This window comes from Stigmatopora argus, chromosome 11 (genome assembly GCF_051989625.1).
Source record: "Stigmatopora argus isolate UIUO_Sarg chromosome 11, RoL_Sarg_1.0, whole genome shotgun sequence".
NCBI lineage: Eukaryota > Metazoa > Chordata > Actinopteri > Syngnathiformes > Syngnathidae > Stigmatopora > Stigmatopora argus.
The window spans coordinates 12,834,491-12,856,139 of record NC_135397.1 but is presented as its reverse complement, the minus strand read 5'-3'; the positions used below and the strand labels follow the sequence as shown (position 1 = coordinate 12,856,139).

Here is a 21,649-nt window from a genome sequence, read left to right as displayed (position 1 = left end):
ATCGATTTTTTATTTATTTCAATAGGAGGCGCCCACATCAGAAGAAAACAAAAACAGTCATGTGATTGGTCACGTGACCAACTTGTTTTACATTTTTTGTGCGCTCTTGCCCCATTTTATGGAATCTTATTGTATCTCTCATCTCATCTTATTTTCTGATCCGCTTATCCTCATTGGGGTCGTGGGGGGTGCTGGAGCCAATCCCAGCTGTCTCCTGGCTAAAGGCGGGGGACACCCTGAATCGGTGGCCAGCCGATCGCAGGGCACAAGGAGACGGACAACCATGCACACTCACACCCATACCTAGAGGCAATTTAGAGTGTCCAATCAGCCTACGGTAGGCTACCATGCATAAAAGTGTATTTTATATAATGTCACCCATCTAGGTCAGACCATGTTTAAAGATGTTCACTTTGATTTCACAGAAATCGTTCAATTCTATTTACTTTTTATCCTGGTCTGTGGGAATGCATTCCACAACCAAAGCCAAACAACAGTTGGTTATACCAAATGTGTCTCTCAAGGATTTTTTCTGGAGTCTCGCCCGAGGGAACACGAATGTAGGACAAAATATAAAGTATAGTAGTTATTGCATTAATCAACGAATAATAATAGTGGTCTGACCAAAGTTCAAGCTTGGCCCTGCAAAAGTGACAATAGTCAACAATTCTTACTCCTTGCCAAAGTGTGGGAAACAGGGAATGGCCCTCCTCTCTGAGGATAGCATTGTGTTATGTGCACAGACACATGCATGCACACACACAAGGTGCATGGGAACTAGTTGGCAGAAAGGGTCCCTCAGAAGGACAATGCTAATGTAGTCATCATTTACTATGGCAGAACAGGAAATGATAAGTCTTGATTTTGTTGTTGTTGTTTTAAAGAGTTCAGCAAGTTAAGACCATTCAGTTGACTTGATTTATTACAGTATACAAAGTAAAAGTGATAGAAAAAAATACAATCACATTACATTTCAAAAATGCATATACAAATTGAAAGCAGTAAAAACGTGTCATAAAAATACACAAAGGTCACACACACAAACACACACACACACACACACACACACACACACACACACACACACTTATATTGGGTCACAAGAGTGTGTTTTCCTTTCCAGCTGATCCACAATCATTGACCTCAGTGCGATGTACCTGCACACGAGAAAGAAACCACATCATCCGCATTAGTGCTGGGCAATCAAAATGATGAGAATATGCCAAGATTTAGTATACTTTATTCATTCAAAAATGTGTTGGTGGCTGTTTCTTTCCTAATGTCGTAGTAGTTTTCACCACCTCATAATTTTTACATTTTTATTAACTCTTTGTCTTATTTGTGCACATAAGTTTGTGTTGGGTGGTTATTTATCACACCGGTGTAGAGTCATTTTACTGGCCATTCTACATCAGTGATTTAAGATACAGTCACAGTTTTGATATCGAGGGTTCAATCCCCAGTGGGTCCTGACCCTGCTGCATGGAGTTTGCATGTTTCCCCGTGCTTGCATGTTTTTTTCCCTGGTACTCCGGTTTCCTCCCACATTCCAAAAACGTGCATGCTAGGCTGTTTGAAAACTCAAAATTATCCCTAGGTATGAGTGTAAGTGTAAGTGTGAGTTGTTGTTTGTCCTCTGTGATGGTCTGGAAACCCATTCAGGGTGTTCCCCGCTGTTGGGGTTATTCTGGATAATATTATAGATGTATGCATTTTAATTACTTTTGTATAAGAGTGTCTTTAATTTGAGACTGGGGCAAACTCGAGGTCACCCTGCTGGCTCCAGCTTGTTGACGTAACAACTCATCCTCCAAGGACTGTTTACTGGGAGATACACCTCGCAACCCAGACACCCAGATGCAAGTTCGCAATGAAGATCTGCGAAGGACTCATAAATTGTTTTGACTGGGACGCCGGCAGTTTACCTTATAAAGCAATTATTATGCTTATACTGCAAATTCTTAAGCAGGTGTTTTGGTTTCAATCTAATATGAGCAGTTGTTTTTTGACCTTAATGGTGTTATTCGGTTAGCTTATGCAATTGTTTTGAATCAGATTACATTAAATGTTTTGAGTATGTCGCGACTAAATGGAGAGAAGAGTATGCCGCTCTTCAGAATCCTCTTGAACGAAGGCGAGTTATGAGTGATTCTCCTTGCAAGTTGTAACCAGTGTATGTTTAAAGATGTCTTCCATATTAATTAAATTGTATTAATAATTAATCCATCACCCGCCTACTACCCACAGTTGTCTGAGATAGGAACAAGCACCCCCACGACCCTTATGATGATAAGAGGTAGAGAAAATGAATAAAAGAATGTATAAACTTGATAGTAGGAATTGAATCTGCAATATGTAAAATGATATGGGGGAGAAAAAGAAGGCTATCACATCATATGATCACACTGAGTGGGTCCCGATAGAAATGACATTCGTATAACCACGCCGGTCTTACTAAAGTAACACTGCTTCCATTGATGGGTAGCAGATTTGTTTCAATTTCATAATGTCTGCAGGAGACATGCACATTGGCTTCACCTAACCAATTGGACATGTTCAGAAGTGTGTGTGGGGGGGGGGGGGGGGGGTTGTTTCTGAGCACTGTTGACTTACTTTTTTGTCAGTTTGTTTATCTCCCGCTCCTCCTCCTCTTTTAGCTTCTCCACGAAGCTGTCCAAAACTGGAGTTTCAAACTTGATGTATTGAGCAACCTAGCGAAATAAAAATATGAATCCGAATGAGTATCAAATGTATGGTGCAGATGACAGATGACAAATCTATTATGATGCAGTCAGGTCAAAAATATTTCATGTTAACTCTATGCACAGACTCACTATATTTCAAATAAAAAAAGTACTTTCAGCTTATGACACTTATTTTGCAAATATCGTAGTATATGTCAATATTTAGGGGCTCAAAAAATGGGGCCAAATCGGTTGGTTAAAAACAACAACAAATGATGCACATTACAACTGGGATTCGCGCAAGAGTGTGTACTTTAGAAATAAGTTGAAATTGCCTTAGCAAACCCCGCTTCTAAGACGAGAGCGCATGAATGTAACCAAGTTCTAAATGTTCACTCTCGTTTTGTCACCCATGCTTGGATGCGGGTGTTGCTACCTTCAGTTAATGACATCAGCATGTGAAAAGCCAGTGTTGTGCTGCACGTGCGTACTGTACTCAGGATGTGACTTGGGACTTGGAGTGATGCCGATGAGAAACAAAGAGGATTTCTGCTTTACCCAATTGAAAGCTGCTTTACCCTTGAATTGTTCAACTGTGTTCTCAAGTTAAAATGCAAGCAACAGGCTCAAAGCTCGTTTTATCGGAATTTATTGCCCAGATTTCTTGTTGTCAATCATGTTGAACATTCACCTACCGAGAATCTGGTTACCCCTCAGTTCAAGTCAAGACATGGCCACCTATTGTCTGACGATTCCTGAAGCCGGATATCGTTCCTCAACGTGCGCCATTAAACTAATTATATTTAATCCATTGTGTGTCCAAGCTTATTTTAGAGGTCACCTGTGGAGAACGTGATGAAAATGAGACTCACGTCATAGGTGACTTCCTCTCCAAGGTCTGTCTCCATAATAAAGATTTTGGAGATCATCTCACACGGTCCCTGAAGGACACGGGTCACCAGCGGGTATTCACTCTCCCTCAATTGAGTCCGCTCTGAGTCATAAAACAATCATAACAATAATTGTAATTATTTAGAAATACTAGAATATAAAGATAAAATAGAATAAAAACTAATTTTCACTTAAATGTAAATGATGACCTACCGCCAGATGTGTGGACCATGTAAAGAACAAACTCTTCTGATTTATTTTCAACCTTAAAAGGCATAAATATTGAAACATATATAAATGTGATTACTCTTCATAGCATTCATCACTATAAGTGAACCTCTTCATTATTTCAAACAAGATTTTCAAGAAATAACAGTGGCTGACCTCAATGACTCAATGAGTTCAATATTGTAATTTAAAAAATATTTGAAAATTGTTCTAATAGGCTAATGAGCTATATGTCTTTTGGTGTGTATCAGTAATATGAGTATATAAAAAAAGGGAAAATATTTTTACACATTCATACATAGAATAGGAATGGAAATACCATCAAATTATTGGATTTTTTTTAAATCAGGAAAATAGTACTAAGTGGCTCAACGGCTGAGTGGTTAGCGCATTGGCCTCACAGTTCTATGGTTGATGGTTCAATTCCAGGTTGATCCTCAGTTTACATGTTCTCCCCGCATGTTCTCTTAAGTGGGTTTTTTCCGGGTACTCCGGGTTCCTCTCACATCCCAAAAATATGCAGTGTAGGCTGATTGACCACTCTAAATTCCCTCTAGGTATGAGAATTGGCGGGCCAACAATTCAGGGTGTACCCCAGTTGGTGCCCATAGTTAGCTAGGATAGACTCAAGCACCCTCCCATGACACTTGTGAGGATAAGTGTTTCAGAAAATGAATGAATGAAAAGAATAGTACTCTTCCAATATTATATTATGTAGATGTTGACAAAATCATGAAGAAATAATACAATAAGATGCCTTCTAAATAAAATAAATAACAGGTTTTGCATCGTGACCATGATTAAATTACTGTGTAAGCATGTAAAGTGTGGTGAATGTTAAAACAACATCATTATTTTCCCAATGAATGTAATCCATATTCAAATTTGCCTTACCCTAAACTTTTGTAGCAACATATTGAGCACTTGTACTGTTGTCATGGCACTGTTTACTCGTACATTCGTGACAGAACCAAAGGCCGGTGTAAACACAGATGTCTGTAAATAGGGTGAAACAAACATATTTTTTTACCGCAGTGTGTTATAGAACTGAAACGGTATTAGAGTGTTTAGGAGTTTTCTTAATTTCCCCACTTAAGGGCTATGAACATTTTGTACAGGAAGTATAGTCCAGAGGGGAAGTCAGTAGTTTAGCAGCTGCAGGGTTGGACGCCACACACACACACTACGGTCAAAAAGGAAGTGTTAAAGTACTCCTAATAGGGCTCGTTAATAAAATCCGTATATTGTGATGTGTGAACAGTGCAAGCACAGGAACATCCCTTCAGGAAAGACCATCCCATTTGCACCCGTGATTGTTTGTTTGGATGTGCCTGTGTAGGCCTTTGTACCTTGTGGTTGTAGAAGTGTCCATTAATGGAGAACCTGTGTGTGCGTAAACGCTGCAGGTCTCTGGCGGTGTTTGTCCTTGACCTCCTTTGCACATACATGAAAGAAGCGTCGCTTCTGGTCCTCAGCAACTGTGGAGATTCTTCTTCCTCCTGTACGCCCTCCATGCTACCTCCTAAATAAGGAAAAAAATGTTGGTACTTTTAAAATGGCTTGCCGGGCATCTGTTTGTCAATTTTGTACAGGTGCTAGGCCTTCAAATTCATTTAATTGTAATGTCTGGCAGGGCAATGATCTTATTTTAGTGCCATTAAGGGCCAGTTCAAATAGATTGGACATCTATCACCATAAATCATAGCCGATGATTCAATCTCTGAAATAATATTAGTCACGTCATTTGAAGGTGGTTTCCTTAGTTTGGCTGTTGTATTTTGGTTATTTACCAAGGTTTCTACATGGGTCTAGTGTAAAATTGTTTATTTTTTGAGCAGTTCAGGTTCATAGATTTGTTTCCAATTACATTATACCTATTAGTAATTCCTAAAGTATGCAAAATCCACAACGTTTGTCAGAAGTGCCTCAACTTTACAAGATATATTTTCTTCACTTTACAGGTACTTTGAAGCCTCTAAATTCCATTGGATAAATCCTGATCAAAAACATCACATGGTTCAACTTGTTGGTGTAAATGCAGTAATCTGGATTGTAATGTTCCATAAATCTTAAAAAGGATTTTGGAAAATTTCAAAGCTTAGGTAATACATTAAATGTTCTCACCAAATACGTAATGGTTGCAAATTAGAGGTGAAAGTTGAGCATAGTAAAGTGGCAAAAAACAGAGCTGTAATTAGTTGCAGTCTACACGTGATCAGACTCTCATGATCAGATTAGGTTGGCGCGTGAGTCGTGGAGTTGTGCTGATTGAAGCAGAGCTGTAATCTGCTCCTGAACGTGTAATCTGTAAACATCAAGTGCGTATGTTTATTTGCGTCTAGGATTAATGAGCACGTGTTACTCACCTTCTGGTCCATTTTCCCTTCTAAGAGAGTTGTTGTTTGACTCTGTTGATCGTTGTGTTGCAATTGTATTCCTGTAAATACAAACAATAAATGTGGTGGATACATATTCACTTTACTTTTAAAAAACACGGTTAATCACAAAAGACAGATTTTATAGGCATATACAACAAATTTTAAATAAATAGAATCACGACGTGACTTTCATTTTAAGAGGTCTATGCCATGTTTAAATACAACTCTACTTATGAAAAATCCAGTGTACAAAACCACTTGTGGAACGAAATAATTTTGTAAGTAGAGGTATAACTGTATTTGTATTAAAATATGTTAACTATTTAAAACTAGTGGTTTTATGTATTTATTTGTTTGTGTATCCATTTTAATTTTAACATACATTAGGCATGTATTTTGTATGTACAAATCGCATCTTTGTGCCTGAGCACAAACTGTAAATTTGACTCAAGTGCTGATGACTATGCACGTGATCTTTGTATGTTTAGCTTAGAGAGCACGAGCAAGTCAGCGAACTTGCATATCATACCGATTGAGACGCAGTCTTTCGTTGTCATCGTGCATTTGAAGTCGGATTGGCCGGTGCAGGCCCCAGTGGATGTTCAACAAACCCTCCAGGATGAGCCCTCCCTCCTCCTGTAATCACAGACTCACGTTACTCAGAGAGGAAATCCTGCCGGAAAGGCTTAATGTCAGGTGTACGTGCAAGAACAAGCGCTCCACAAGAAGCTACTCATGTAGGAGAAAGAGCAACAGGAGTGCTCCATGGTTTTAATACAGCACTGGGGTTAAGTCATGTCTGTTTTGGGTCACATAGGTGGAGGGGCAAAGTCAAACTATAAAGATAAGTCTTACATAAAACTGTGCTGCGTTGTTATTGTTGTTTGTTTTGGAATTTACCACAATACAGACAAATTTACTTTTCTCCCCTCAATAAGATAACTCCACAAAGGAAGTCCCTATGCTATCTCCAACCCAAAACATCACAACCAGGCCACCTTATCGAATTAATCTAACTTTTTATTTTTACCATATCATCTGCAGTTATGCAATTCCACATTTTTCTGATGACAAGATGGTAAAGTGAGTGAATAATCAGGAGTGTGTCATATTGTCACGAGTAAGATGGTCTACATTTGTGAAATAGTTTTTGAAAAATGAAATATCAAGAGTCGCAGCTGCTAATGTATTTTCCCCCCATTCAATTTTTCATGGTCGGAGGGAAGGCAAAATTGCTCCCAGGTCTTCATTGTTCCTGCAATGTAAACATTGAAAGAGGCCAACCCTGCAAACACAGCTCAAGGGCTTCCGCAACAGCCGAGGACACACCCTCTCTATTACCTTCTCCGTGCTCACACACACATACAGTATGGTCAGCAGAGTTATTTTTAGCAGTCAGAACTAATCACACTGGAGGAGGCTGTCTCTATAAAGCTCGGGTATGAACTCCGCGAGTCAGACACTTGACTGAGACGCTGAACTCAACTACACCACTCTGCTTTGAAATCACAACTCCACCATCAATAAAGGTAAGCAGTTTCAATTTTTTTCAGTTTCTTCCAAAGGACACACGACTAATACAAAACTTTAATTTAGTTCATTGACTAATATTAATTAGATGATACGGCAAATTTCCATTCTGGTACAATGGAACAATTACGTGACTTATTATTTTTACCGAAGACTTTTATAAAATGTTTGCATTCTTAACCAGTTTGGTAAAACTTGACAGCATATTTTAATCATTTGTGGGACTTTACAAATGATTATAATTTCCAACACTACCTACATTAAAAGACCTTGTTTTGAATTGTGCTATACAAATAACTTTGCATTGCCTTCCCTTTTATAAATGCAATACTACTAATAAAGATGTAAACAGGGAATTATTCCTGCACATATTGAAGTGATATAAAGATTTGGTTTTTCCTGCTCTTTTCAGCATGAAACACAGACGCTTGTTGCTTTCCCTGCCTCTCTTGCCCACGATCCTGGAGACACTGGAGGACTCGGCTCTGCACCCGTCAGCCTGCCAGTCATCCCAGAGCTCCCAGTCCCTGGATGACTACATAAACAGCATGCAAGCTCTGGCTTGTCCAGAGGGGGCCACCAGCCCAAGGGCCTTTAGGCTTCAAAGACCGCCCAGACTGAGGCAGCTGTCCAAGTCTCAAATAAAACACTCTGCATCAACCTCGCTTCCTCGAGGCTCTACGCGCATCTGCAGGACTCGTAGGCCTTCAACCATATATGAGGACAGCATGGAAGATTGTTTTCTTGGGAGACAACAAGACAGTCGAGGCAAAGACCCCGTGGATTGGCTCTTTGCGCAGATGAGGACTTGAAGGAACTCTTAACTAGGGGAGCACTTTTATGAAAAGTGATCTCACACGAACTTTGACTCTAGGAATGAATGACTATTTATTTGTGTGCAATGTGAAGGCACTCTCTAATGTTGGTGCTGTTTTTGTACACTAGTTTCTAATAAAATACAAAAATCATATTAACTACTTGATGAAGATGTTTTACTGTCACAACAAATTAAATAGCAATTTAAAGGGAAATTTAGCCTTCAGAGGACAAGAGGTGGAGCACACTGTGGGTTTTTTGCCAGTCTACCAGGAAGGCAAAAGTCAAAATTTCAACCCAAACCCTAAAAACTGAGGAGAAAGATCTGGTAACCACTTGCATACTTGGCTTCCTTGGCCCTAACATATTGATTCGTTTAATATGATAATATGACACCTTTTAGAAAATGTTATATGTGTATATATAAACAAATATATATATATATATATATATATATATATATATATATATATATATATATATATATATATATATATATATATATATATATATATATATATATATATATTTATATATATATATATATATAAATTTAGAAATTAGATTACTATACACATCACACAAAAATAAGTTGTGAATATATATATATATATATATATGTATATAAATATATATATATATATATATATATATATATATATATATATATATATATATATATATATATATACATATATATACACATACACAACTTATTTTTGCATGGTGTGTACAGTAATCTAATTTCTAAATTTAAAGTCTATGTTATGTTACGAGCGCATTGCCGTCGGGTCTCTCTCCGCACACATGGCCATTAGCCGCTACCGTCTGTCTCGAAGGTAAAAACTCCATACAGTACCGTACATAATAATGTCCAATTTTATTGCAGATCATAACCACTATATAGGTACTATTTGCTACTTTGTGAGCATAGGTGGTGAATTAAGACAATTAAAACATGTTTGTCCATTGTAATATCCTTTTTTTCAGAGGGTGGGAACGGATTAATTTGTATTTAGTTATTTTATATGCAAAAAATTGATTTGAGATACGACTACATTGATATATACTAGCACAGAACGCATTAAGCTTGTCTCGCAAGGTTTTACTACACTTTGATTAACAGTAACTTATTGGTTCCCATTGAAAGTGATGGACAAGCCAGAGTTTTTCTAAAAACGGAACTGACAGTGAGCAAATAGTAACTTTAGCAGACGGACAATAACATTTAAATAGCAAACTTCAAACATCAACGAACCCTGGCAATTTGTATAATAAAACACAATAATAGATAAGTTTACAGCACGTTATAGTTTACTAGGCTATACCGTGGGAAATGGTGAATCAGAAATGTCATCCAGGTTTAGTTAGCAGTTGCCTCACCGTAAAGACGACCTACATGTAGGTTTAAATCTCCAATTCACAGGGGACTATTGAATAGCATGTGGACCCAATTTCTCCGGTTCTCTGTTTGTCCTATCTGTATGAACATTGCATGTTTGTATTTTTTTCTCTCCTCACGTTAGATTCATTCAAACTCAAAATTTTCCGTGAATTTGAGTCAGGATGGCTGTATATATGTTTTTATTTATTTATTTGACCCCTACAATGGACTGGTGATGGAAAAGGCTGTAGCTTGATAGCGATCCGGATGAAAATGAGATGCATTTCTGTATCCTAAATTGACAATGGGGGGTGGCCTGGAGGCTGAGCAGTTAGAGCGTCGGCCTCGCAGTGGGAGACCTGGGTTCAAATCCAGGTTGGTCCACCTGTGTATAGTTTGTATGGTCTCCCCGGGCCTGCGTGGGTTTTCTCTGCGTACTCCGGTTTCGGCTGACGTTCCAAAGACATGCATGGTAGGCTGATTGGATACTTTATATTGTCCATAGGTATGAGTGTGAGCATGAATGGTTGTTTGTCTCCTTGTACCCTATGATTGGCTGGCCACCAATTCAGGGTGTCCCCCGCATCTAACCCAAAGTCAGCACCCCCTCCGCGACCCTAGTGAGGATAAAGCGGTTCAGAAAATGAGAGAAATTGACAATGGTACGTGAATAAAAAAAAGTGCAGCGTACTATTGCAACCTAGTGGTAAAAGTTTGTGCTACATCTCTGGAGTCTGAAATATGTGAACTAAAAACGACACAAGAGAGCGCTAAATTGCCGCTTCAGGCAAGTGGGAAAAACATGCGTTTGGCTTAGTTTTTTTTGGTGTTGTTGTAAAAGTTCACTTTCTATCTGACTCACCAAATCCCGTCTCCAACCTCTTATTCAGAACCAAAACAGGGAACAGATAACCAAAAAGGAAAGTATGTACCATCTTTTGAGCCCCCCATTTTGGAGGTGCATACAATGATGTATGAATTCTCATCTCATTTTCTGAACCACTTTATCCTCATTAGGGTCGCGGGGGGTGCTGGAACCTATCCCAGCTGTCTCCGGGCTAAAGGCAGGGGACACCTTGAATCGGTGGCCAGCCGATCGCAGTGATGTATGAATTATGACATACAAGTGGTAATAAAGGGATTTGTGACTTAAACAACATTAATTTTCTATTGTAACATGATCATCCACTTTATTCATGATACAGTTCCCAGCTCATCTAGCAAACATGTCAGGGCATATTATGAACTCTAAAAGCAGTCTGAGTTCATTTTCATGAAGGTGCAAGCCCAAAAGCCTACTCCTTTTCCTCCAAAATGACTCACACATCACCTGACTACACACCTAACAAGAATGGTTGAATAGAATAATATTGACTTGAATGGAATATTATTTATTAAACTGACCGCTTTTAACTTGGGACCACTTCATTTGGTTTACCTGCTCTTAGTGTAAAAAGAGTTATGTTTGCTCATAATGTAGCTTTCACCTTCATCTGAAAGCTAATTTTATGTCTGCCCTTTTCAAATGTTAATAAGACATTTATAATCTTCAACACACTATCGATTTCATATGCATTAGTCAAAATGATTTTTAGGAATGTGAGATTTCTGTAATTTAGTGTAGGTGGCATGTTCTTCCTGTGCATGCGTGGGTTTTCTCTGGGTACTCCAGTTTCCTCCCACACCCCAATAACATGCGTGATAGGCTGGTTGAACACTCTAAATCACATGTGTCAAAGTGGCGGCCCGGGGGGCCAAATCTGGCCTGGTGCATCATTTTGTGTGGCCCGGGAAAGTAAATCATGAGTGCCGACTTTCTGTTTTAGGATCAAATTAAAATGAAGAGTATAGATGTATATTACATTTTCTGATTTTCCCCCTTTTAAATCAATAATTGTACTTTTTTAATCCATTTTTTCTGTGTTTTTAGTTCAAAAATCATTTTGTAAAATCTAAAAATATATATAAAAAAAAGCAAAAATAAACATTGTTTTAGATCTCTAAAAAACTGAATATTCAGGGCTTTTAACCCAGTTATTTTAATCAATTTATATTAAAAAAATCTAAATATTATATCTAAAATGGTCCGGCCCACGTGAAATCAAGTTGACGTTAAAGCGGCCTGCGAACCAACAACCAACTAAATTGTTACAATAGATGAGTGTGAGTGGGAATGGTTGAACTGTCTCCTTGTGGCTTGCAATTAGCTCACAACCAATTCAGGTTGTCCCCCACCTGGTCCCCATAGTTGGCTGGGATAGGCTCCAGCATTCCTTACGACCCTTGTGAGGATAAGCGGTATGGAAAATGAATAAACGTATGAATAGAAAATGTATGTATTTGTATGCAAATGCTGCAAGTTCTTGGGTAGTATATTAATATATTTCTATGAAATAGGTTTTGTCTGACTATTGAGGCCCATTTATATACAGAACTCAAAATTGTACAACTTCTGAGGCATTAACAACCCCCTGCAAAAATGCATTCATTCGTAACAGCGGATTTAAAAAAATGGGTCGATCAGAAAGGGCATCCAACTGAAGAAATGAGCCAAATGACTAATATGAGTGACTGAAAAACCGCAAGTCACTTCTATTGTGTTACTGTACTCTGATGTTGGCGACCATCCGGAGGTCGCCATAAGATGGGAATGTGGGGGACTTTCCCAGAATGAGACAAAATCTTGAGTCTGTCTCTTTAGGGGACAAATATGAGGGACACATCATGACCATGGTTGGCTGCCCACGCACGCACATGTACAGCTGACCACTCAGCAACCTGCTGGTGCACACGAGGGGAAACTCCTGGCCATAAATACCACAAAACAATTATCAAACAAATAACTAAATTTCAGCTAACATTTTTTTCCACACATAACACCAAAAGGTTAAGCTGGTGAGTGGTTTGTTGGGTGTACGAGTGCATATCTGAGAAGCCCACTCTCTTATTCCATATTAACTGGAGGGAAATGGGGATTTTTGGTCTTTGGAGCTCAGGCGCCTATATTGCAGAGTTTTAAACAGCCTGTTTTAATCCCCTTTGTTTGCACGAGAACACTGGTTGAACTGGTTTAAATTTTGATATGAGTGCACTTCCACGGCACAGTTTTTTCATTCAACCAAGAATAAACAAGTGATAGATTTCTCACAATGCTTTCCTTGTTACTGTTTAATGCTATGTTTGTTTACCTCATGAGCCCTCAACTGGAAGTTGTTGCCTTCGTGGTAGCAGTTGTAGGTGCGAAGGAGTATTAGGAGGTCAGATCTGATTTTAAAAAAAACCATATAATTATGCTCCATATGCTTTTTCGGTAGCATCACCACAGTGTGCAAAATATGTAGAAACACTCACTTGGGTATTCGTTTCTCGGCACTGAGCTTCACGAAAGATTGATGTTCTCCCATTCTGATGACAGTCCAGCTGTGGCCAAAAACAATAGAATAGCATGACAGTTTTTCTCAGTCGCTTTGGTACATTTCACCGCACAGAATTGAAATTCTCAAAACTACTCATCCAATCTTTATAACATCGTGTCTCTTGTACACATCAGAAATTCTGTTTCTTGTTTCTTTGAACAAGTTAAAGTCCATACAAATTCTATATATTACTTTGCTTCCTACATTGTCTATTGCTTATGCCACATTGCTCAAGATGTATAATCGTGGGTCTCTATTGAGTTTTCCCACCCATTACATTAGTTCATTGCATATATTTTATATCATATCTCCAAAATATACACTGGTAAATTGACCACAATATTACACAATTTGACTGTCACAACACAATGACAGAAGGTTTATCATTCTTACTGCACTGACACATTACTAATTGACACAGAAAATTAATTTGGAGAGATGAAGTAAGCGTGATGAGCCAAGAAGTTGATTTTGCAGGTAATTATGACGTTTTGCTAATTGTGCTAATTGTTTTGAGAACTGCACAATCTGTTGACGCGAGAAATGTAACGACAACAACTGGGAAAATATGTTAATTAACATAAATAAGGATATGTTCATTAATATGCGCTGTCCCTTATCAAATAAATCAATAAATCAATCAAAATCAATAAATCATTTTTTAACATAAAAATAAAAGTCATTTTATCATTTCAACTTATTATTTTTGTGAAAAAGAATTAAATATTATCTCCATTATTATAAATTTTAAAGGAATAGTAACTGTGCCTTATTGTTTCACATGAATACAGAATTTTAAGATCTAGCATAGTCTTCCTTTTAGATCGATCAATAGATAGGATTATTCAGGGTGTCCGCCGCCTGGTGCCCAGAGTTGTCTGGGATAGGCTCGACACCCCCCTAGATCCTTGTTAGGATAAGCGGTTTGGAAAATGAAAAAATGAGTGAGGTAACTGGTTTACAAAAAGGAGAGGCGGCTCTTCAGATAAATCACATGGTGGCGTTGACAGACTGCCAACACACTGCCTATGAGGAAACAAACTCTGTGAGCCTTACCTTTATCCTGCCAGGATGTATTTTGGATAGTTGCTTTAAAAAAAAAAACTATCTAGTACAGTGGCGGTCGGTGCATTTTCTCGTAGCGCCTTCAATGTATCAATCCAACCCTCAAAAACTATTTTATGGCTATAAAACCTCTACTGCAGCTAGAGCTGTGACACATAAAAAATAATCAATAAATCAATGCACAAAAATGGGATAAAATCCACTTCCTAGCAGCATTTCATGATTAAATATTCACATGATATTCACACATTAAAACCAGGCCAGGGGGGCGATTTTCCCGGGAAAAGACAGCGATGAACGTCAATGACGTACGGGCAAACATTGCCCGAAAATGGGGTACAATCCAGCCGAAAACAGCATTTATTGATTAAATACAAATACTGGAGCTTTTTAGACATCAGAACCGGGCCCGGAGTATCGTTTCCCAAGGTAAAAAGACAGCGATGAACGTCGATACGTCCATACGTGAAATGACAAAAAATGCACTAAAATTAGACAAATCCACTTCCTAGCAGCATTTATTGATTGAATACAAATACTGGAGCTTTTGAGACATTACAACCAGGCCAGGGGGGTGATTTCCTCGCGAAAAGACAGCGATGGACGTCCATGGCGAAACGGCAAAAATTAAACTGGGGTAAAATCCACATCCTAGCAGCATTTAGTGATTAAATACAAACACTGGAGCTTAAATACAAACACTGGAGCTTTTCAGATATCAGAACCGGGCCCACAATTGAAATATTATTTAGGAATATAGCCATATTATACTCACCAAAAATTCTTTTTAACTGTACACAATATCCATCCTCCTTTCTTTCTTCCTTCTTTCCTATCGCCATCGAAGCTAATGATGAAAGTCGAGCCTGTCCTGTCATATTTCCGGCATAGTCCGTTTTGAAAATGGCTTTAAATCAAAACAACAATATATTTGCTTGTGCAGCTAAGTTAGCGCACTGAAAGTGGCGCACACACAATTTTCCCGGCTGTAACAGGCTTGCTAGCTTCGGAGTTGACCGCCCTTTCTTAAGGATGTCCATTTTTTTCTGGAAAAGTCCGTCTGGAAAATAGCTTGGTGAGAGAAATCTGCAACAGAATCCATTTTGTTTTTGCCACGGGCATTGTGGGTGGAGTTCGCGATCTCTGGCTGCGGCCCGCCTTCTAGCCAATCATAGTTGGTGAAAGCAATGACGTATCCCAGCCAGCAAAATGCGAATGGCTATGAAAAAGCATTGTGGGGTTGCCAACTCGAAATCTGATTGGTTAAAAGCAACAGTCAAGTTTAATGCAGCAGAGCCCGCAGAACTGATTGTGAAGGCTTTGAGGCAGATCTGATCTGGCAACAAATAATGGCTGAAATGTGATTGTTTAAATGCTTCAATATGAAAACACACATCTGGAAGCAGTGCAACCAGGGGGGAAAAGCAATGAAAGGAAGCTAACAGACCATTTGGAATAATAAGTATTGATGGACAAAATATAATATGATTCAGATATTTCTTAGGCCAGCAGAGAAGGCCTTGAAGGCCCTGACGGCCCGCCACTGATCTAGTATGAGTTCACAGTTACTGAAAATAGTAAGTTAACACAATAATAATATTACACATGATCCCATTCAACATAAATATAATGATGAATGTTTAAACTATTGGGCATCATTAGTGGTTGCCGCATTGGCCTCACAGTTCTGAGAACCAAGGTTCAATCCCAAGTCCTGTGTGGAGTTTGCATGTTTGCCCTGGTATTGCTTGGGTTTTCTCCAGGTACTTCGGTTTCCTCCCACATCCCAAAAACATGCATGGCAGGCAGGTTGAAAACTCTATATTGGGCCTAGGTATGAGTGAGAGCATGAATCGTTGTCTGTGTCCCTGTGCTCTGCGATTGGCTGGCCACCGATTCAGGGTGTCCCCCACCTGTTGCCCATAGTTGGCTGGTATATGCTCTAGCACCCCCCGTGACCCTTGCGAGGATAAGCGGTATGGAAAATGAATGGATGAATGTTAATCATTACATCTACAAGTAGTCGATTAGAAGGAAACTTCTAAATTGATTAGGAATCAATCACTTTGTGCGCAGCCTTCTTCAGATCCTCTCATCGATTTTTAATTGGGTTTAGGTCAGGGCTCGGAAGGGAAACTGAAATTTTGCATACTTTGTTTAATTTAGTTTTTTCCCTCAACGTAACCGTCATGCTCAACAGTGGAATTCCTCTTCAGCATCATCTTTCTAGCGGACATCTGGAAACCAAAAAGCGGTCCCAGTTTCCCGTGGTAAAAAAACAACCACAAACCATGACTCTTCACTATGTCTATAGTATTTAATTTTACAGTATTGTCGGAATGAAAACAGGCCACATGAGTTTATAGCATTTTCAGCACATTCAGAAAAAGTGTTGTCATATTTGGACTTTCTTTATCCACTGTCAGAGTGGTATAAATGTTAAACATGTCTTTCAAAGTTCTCAGGCTAAAGCAATGGTGTCCAGGTTCTCTGGAGCATCTGTAGAAGGAAAGTGCTGTAGGGAATTTCCTGGTGTGGAAAGCCCAGCTCCCGAGTGTGAGGGGGAGGAGCATGAGGGTATAAAGGAGCGGCGTGTAGTTTAGAAGATCATTGTCAAGGCAAAGTCATCATCAAACATGAGGCTCAACCTTCCGTCCATGTGCAGGCTCATCATTCTGGTCGCTTGCTTTGTGCTGAACACAGGTGAGAACATCGCTTGCTCACGATGACCACGTTGTGGAGTTGTTTGTGGGTGTGGTTCTGTGCAACCTAATCTCAGGACACATAGTGACCCGTCTTAATCCCTTAATTTGTGTTTGTGCAGACAGCACGTTTGTTCCGGGGAGATGTTTGTGTCCTGAAACCCAAGCGGGCGTGCGAGGCAGACTGCAAGAGCTCACCGTGTACCCCAAGAACCCCAACTGTGACCAAGTCACTGTTATGTAAGTGGCCAATGTTGCAAACACACCATGCAAGCGGACTCAAATGGGTTTGCATGTATTTACAGAGTGACGCTGAAGAGCAACAGTGAGCCTGTGTGTCTGACTCCTGATGCTGCGATGGGTAAACAGCTGATTCGATGCTGGAATAGGTAAGATTGAATCAACAAATATTCAGGCCTTATGATTTAGCAGAAGCAAAATGGAGAATTCTCAATCTGGACAGTTATTTTTTTCCTTTAAAACTCATTTTAAAAATAACAAAAAGTTCCAAAAGGTCACTCTTCAATATTTAGTCAATCAGAGCTTTATTTTCATCCTTCAACTGGTTGTCCCTGGATATTTAAGTGGTACATAAAAATAGCTTTTCTTTGCTGAATCATCCATGTTATGTTGTCGGAATTGGAGGCGGGCCTAATTATTATTATTTTTTATTTTTGGATATACTGTGGGCAGCTATATTATTTTTATTTATTGTTTATATTTTAGAATGTTTTTGAGCATTGCAAAACTGTAATGAACTGTAATGTAACACATATTCATATAGATTGCATGCACCCAAAAGCACAACCAAAGTCAGAAAAACAACCTTTGTGATGCTCACCCAACCCCCATTTAATCCATCGATTTAGGTTAAAAATGAACGTTGACCTCTATATACATAATAGCACAATGCATTACTCATGGTACATGAGGTCAGAGGTCACAGACGTTAAATGCTATTTTCTCTGCATTGTTTTCCAAGTTCAAGTGGCAATGCGGAAGACGTACTTCAATTGACTGCACACAACAACTAAAAAACAAAAATTGCTTTGTTTTCTAGAGCAAAATCCCTGGGGCGCAACACGAAGCTGTGCTTGAGGAGGAGGAGGCGAAGAGGTCAGCGCCAACGTTCTCGACACCGCGGGAGAGCCTCAAATAAACGTCAATAGAGGAAATATAAAACATGAAAAGCTACTGTTCAAGAGGAGTGTGCGTACATTGGACTTTGCAAAACAAGCTGATAATCAGGGCCATTTAAAACCGCTGGACATTGTGCTACTTTTCATGAAGCTTCACGCAGCTCACATTCTTCTCTCCAGGCTTGAAACGGATTGTCTTTTTTACAAGTTAGTGGTGGGAGACTATTTATCTGTTCAGATGTCATGTTCACTAGAAGCCCTGGAGGCTAAATGTTAAAAGGACTAGAGCTTTAACTAATCAATAATGTCGACCTGTCTGTGTATTATTTATTTTTATAACAACATGGAGATGTTGATTTGTAAATAAACAACGTTTTACTTTTCTTTCTATTGTTTCTTCCACAGCAGTCACATGACCTCAGCTTTTGTTAATAAACAACAGGCTGTACGCTTTAAAAAAAAAAAAGAAAAAAATGAAAAAGTAAGTTTTTTAACCACACATCGAAAAGTTGGCAAAACTCCATTGGCAGAAAGTTATGTGTGATATCATGCTATATCAGATTACCATATTTTAGATAAACACATTCAAGTGACAAGAAGTGGAACAATGAAAGTGAGTTGTTTATGGTGTTTAAAGCGCCCACACACATTCTTGTAAAGGCAGACACTTAATGACCTTGCACAGCCATTAAAAAAAAAGAAATCAATGGTTGGCGTGCCATAACCTGCCTGCATGACTATGTACAAACTGATTTCACCGATTTGAGGATTGTTGCGAAATCAAACGCAAACAAGGCTTGGTGGGGAATGGAAAATGAAAGTAAACTGGTTTAACTAACAGAGGACTTTTGTCATAGCTGCACACCGAATCAGGCCACATTTTTATGATAATTTGCAAAATTTGGAATTCAATGTGTGAAATCCCAAGGATTAATTGTTTGGTATATTCTTTGTGTGCTTTTGTATTTTTGCAATGGCTCCACAGCAGAGTGCAAGTGATGGAGTTTGTAGAAGCTTGTTTTGACACCGATATGGATACATAAAAAATTAGTTGAAAATGAGCAATATAGAATGGGAGGTTTGGCCAAATGTTGCCAAAGACAATCCTGGGATTAGTAAATTCACAATATTTAAAAAAAATCAATGAAAAAACAATAAAGAAAATCCAGTCCTATAGGGAAGATTGTTTGGATCTCAAAATTTACAAAAATAAGCAGATTTCTTTTTTTATTACTTTAAATTCTGTGCTGAGGTAAAAGACATTTAAAGAATATCTGTTGGAACCCTCATCTAAATTGAGTCAACTTGGAGTGTTCAATCACCCTACCATGCATATTTTAGGGGTCTGTGAGGAAACCTTAGGACCCACGCAGCCACTGTGAAAATATCCGAAGCCCACACAGGAAGGTCGGAACCCACCAGGGATTGAACCCTTGATCTCAAAACAATGAAGCAGACGTGTTAACATCTCAATCACTGTATGCCAACTCATGCTTTCAATATAATAAATTGATTTACAATCTTATTTTATTTTATGTTTGAGATGGATGAAAGTCAACGTTTGTCCTCGCTTCTTTCCAGATGCATATGCCTATAATATAGTGAAATGCTGACACCTAGCGTTTGGTTAATGAATCACAAAAAGTCCCACCAATGGATTTTGACCCCCTTTCCACTCCACCTTTTTCATCCACCCTTTTTTTTGTCATTTCACCACCTTTAAAGTAAAAAAAGTCTGAATTCTTTTGACAGCATTTTTACGCTGTTGCTAATCAATGAGAGTATGCTTGCAGAAGAGTCTAATGAAAAAGATTAAGATTATTATCTAGATTATGATAAAATGGTGATAGGTTATCCATAGGTGTCTCATTGTGACCTGCAATTGGCTGGCAACCAATTTAGAGTGTCCCCTGCCTACTGCCCACAGGTAACTGAGATAGGCTGCAGCACCCCCGTGACCCTCGTGAGGATAAGCGGTAAGGAGAATGAATGACTACTGTACACAAAGAAATGAGAGAAAGTGATGTTCACAATTTAGCATAGAAAAAATATATTTCATATACTATTTATTATATATATATATATATATATATATATATATATATATATATATATATATATATATATATATATATATATATATATATATATATATATATATATATATATATATATATATATATATATATATATATATATATATATATACATTTTTGCTGCTAAATTTTGGCTAACAACATAAAAACTCTGAGATTCAAGTCAATTCAATTTTGACAAAGTGTAGCCACCAATTTTCAGTAAAGCCTTTTTTGTTGTCAGGACATACAAACCTTCCTAAACAAAAAAAAACCATTTTATTTTGTAAGAATGTACAAAATATCGCCTAAAATATCCATATTACACAATATGAACACTATAGAAATAGTGGAAATAAGGTTAATATTGGTTCCAAAAATGTCACTCTGTCCCTCATGCATATTTACAAATTTAAATAGATTCCCGTCTGTCACCCATATTATGAATAATTCAGGTACCGTTGACAATAAGAGAGAAAGGTTCAAATTGAGTTGAATTGAATTTATCTGGCCATTGTTAAACTCCATGCACGTGGACAAAGAAGCGTCGTGGGACCGGCATCCAAATAACACAACTATGCATCTACCATTCAACACAATCACAGTACTAGGAAATTAATAAACAAACAATAGAATATTGACACAATTACAACTATTTAAATTATAATTGTGAGAGAGAGGTCAGCCAATAAAAAGCGTCCAATTTTGGGCTTTGTCTGGTTGCTGTAATCGAGCCTCATTTTGCTTTTAATGTAAAGAAAATGGTTTAATTTTTAGAATCTTCTTACCATAGCACTGTCCTTCGTGTGGTGTATCCTGCCTTCTTATCTTTGAACAAGCAGCCGTCTTGCCCCCTCTGGGCGCTGAGCTGTCTGAGGACCACATAAACGAGGATGATGATTAAATACAACCAATAGCGTTTGGAGATAGGCGGGTCCTGTTGTATTAGCTTTGCATTCTTCTCTCAGTATGAGCGTGGTCCTAATGCAGATTATTCAGTCACATTTGTAGCCTTTTCATGGAAGGAAATGAAGTTTTAAGAAGTTACTTTTGCTATTATTATCCTGTTCTTTTCATTCAATTCAGTCAATTTAGTTATATTTTTTGGGTTGTGTTTTTAATGTTTCAATGTTTGACAATTATATCTTTATAACATTTTTTTTGTCTTTTCTAAGATAGGCTTAATGTTGTGGACACGTTTCCTGTTTTGGTCCCATTCTTTGGGATAAAGGAAGAAGCAACCATGAGCATCCCCGAGATTTATACCTCTCATCCTGTTTTTCATGCCGGATCTTCTATCTGAGCTATTGTATCAAAGGAACAAAAACTAGAGGAAGTCTC

The 21,649-nt window shown here is 38.3% G+C and overlaps 2 protein-coding genes across 2 annotated transcripts; one reads left to right on the top strand and one right to left on the bottom strand.

Moving 5' to 3' along the window:
• Positions 1–904: 904 nt before the first annotated feature.
• Positions 905–21,171, bottom strand: rassf4a (Ras association domain family member 4a). The gene is made up of 11 exons (XM_077613558.1): positions 21,097–21,171; positions 13,263–13,331; positions 13,100–13,175; positions 6,711–6,817; positions 6,170–6,240; positions 5,153–5,325; positions 4,698–4,799; positions 3,789–3,840; positions 3,557–3,678; positions 2,614–2,711; positions 905–1,157 (listed from the first exon to the last, which is right to left on the bottom strand). Exons 2-11 carry the CDS (start codon positions 13,313–13,315, stop codon positions 1,088–1,090), a joined length of 924 nt encoding a protein of 307 aa, XP_077469684.1. The 5' UTR covers positions 13,316–13,331; positions 21,097–21,171; the 3' UTR covers positions 905–1,087.
• Positions 17,010–18,616, top strand: LOC144084795 (C-X-C motif chemokine 10-like). Its single transcript, XM_077613560.1, has 4 exons — positions 17,010–17,095; positions 17,217–17,334; positions 17,400–17,483; positions 18,155–18,616. Exons 1-4 carry the CDS (start codon positions 17,029–17,031, stop codon positions 18,261–18,263), a joined length of 378 nt encoding a protein of 125 aa, XP_077469686.1. The 5' UTR covers positions 17,010–17,028; the 3' UTR covers positions 18,264–18,616.
• Positions 21,172–21,649: the final 478 nt, after the last annotated feature.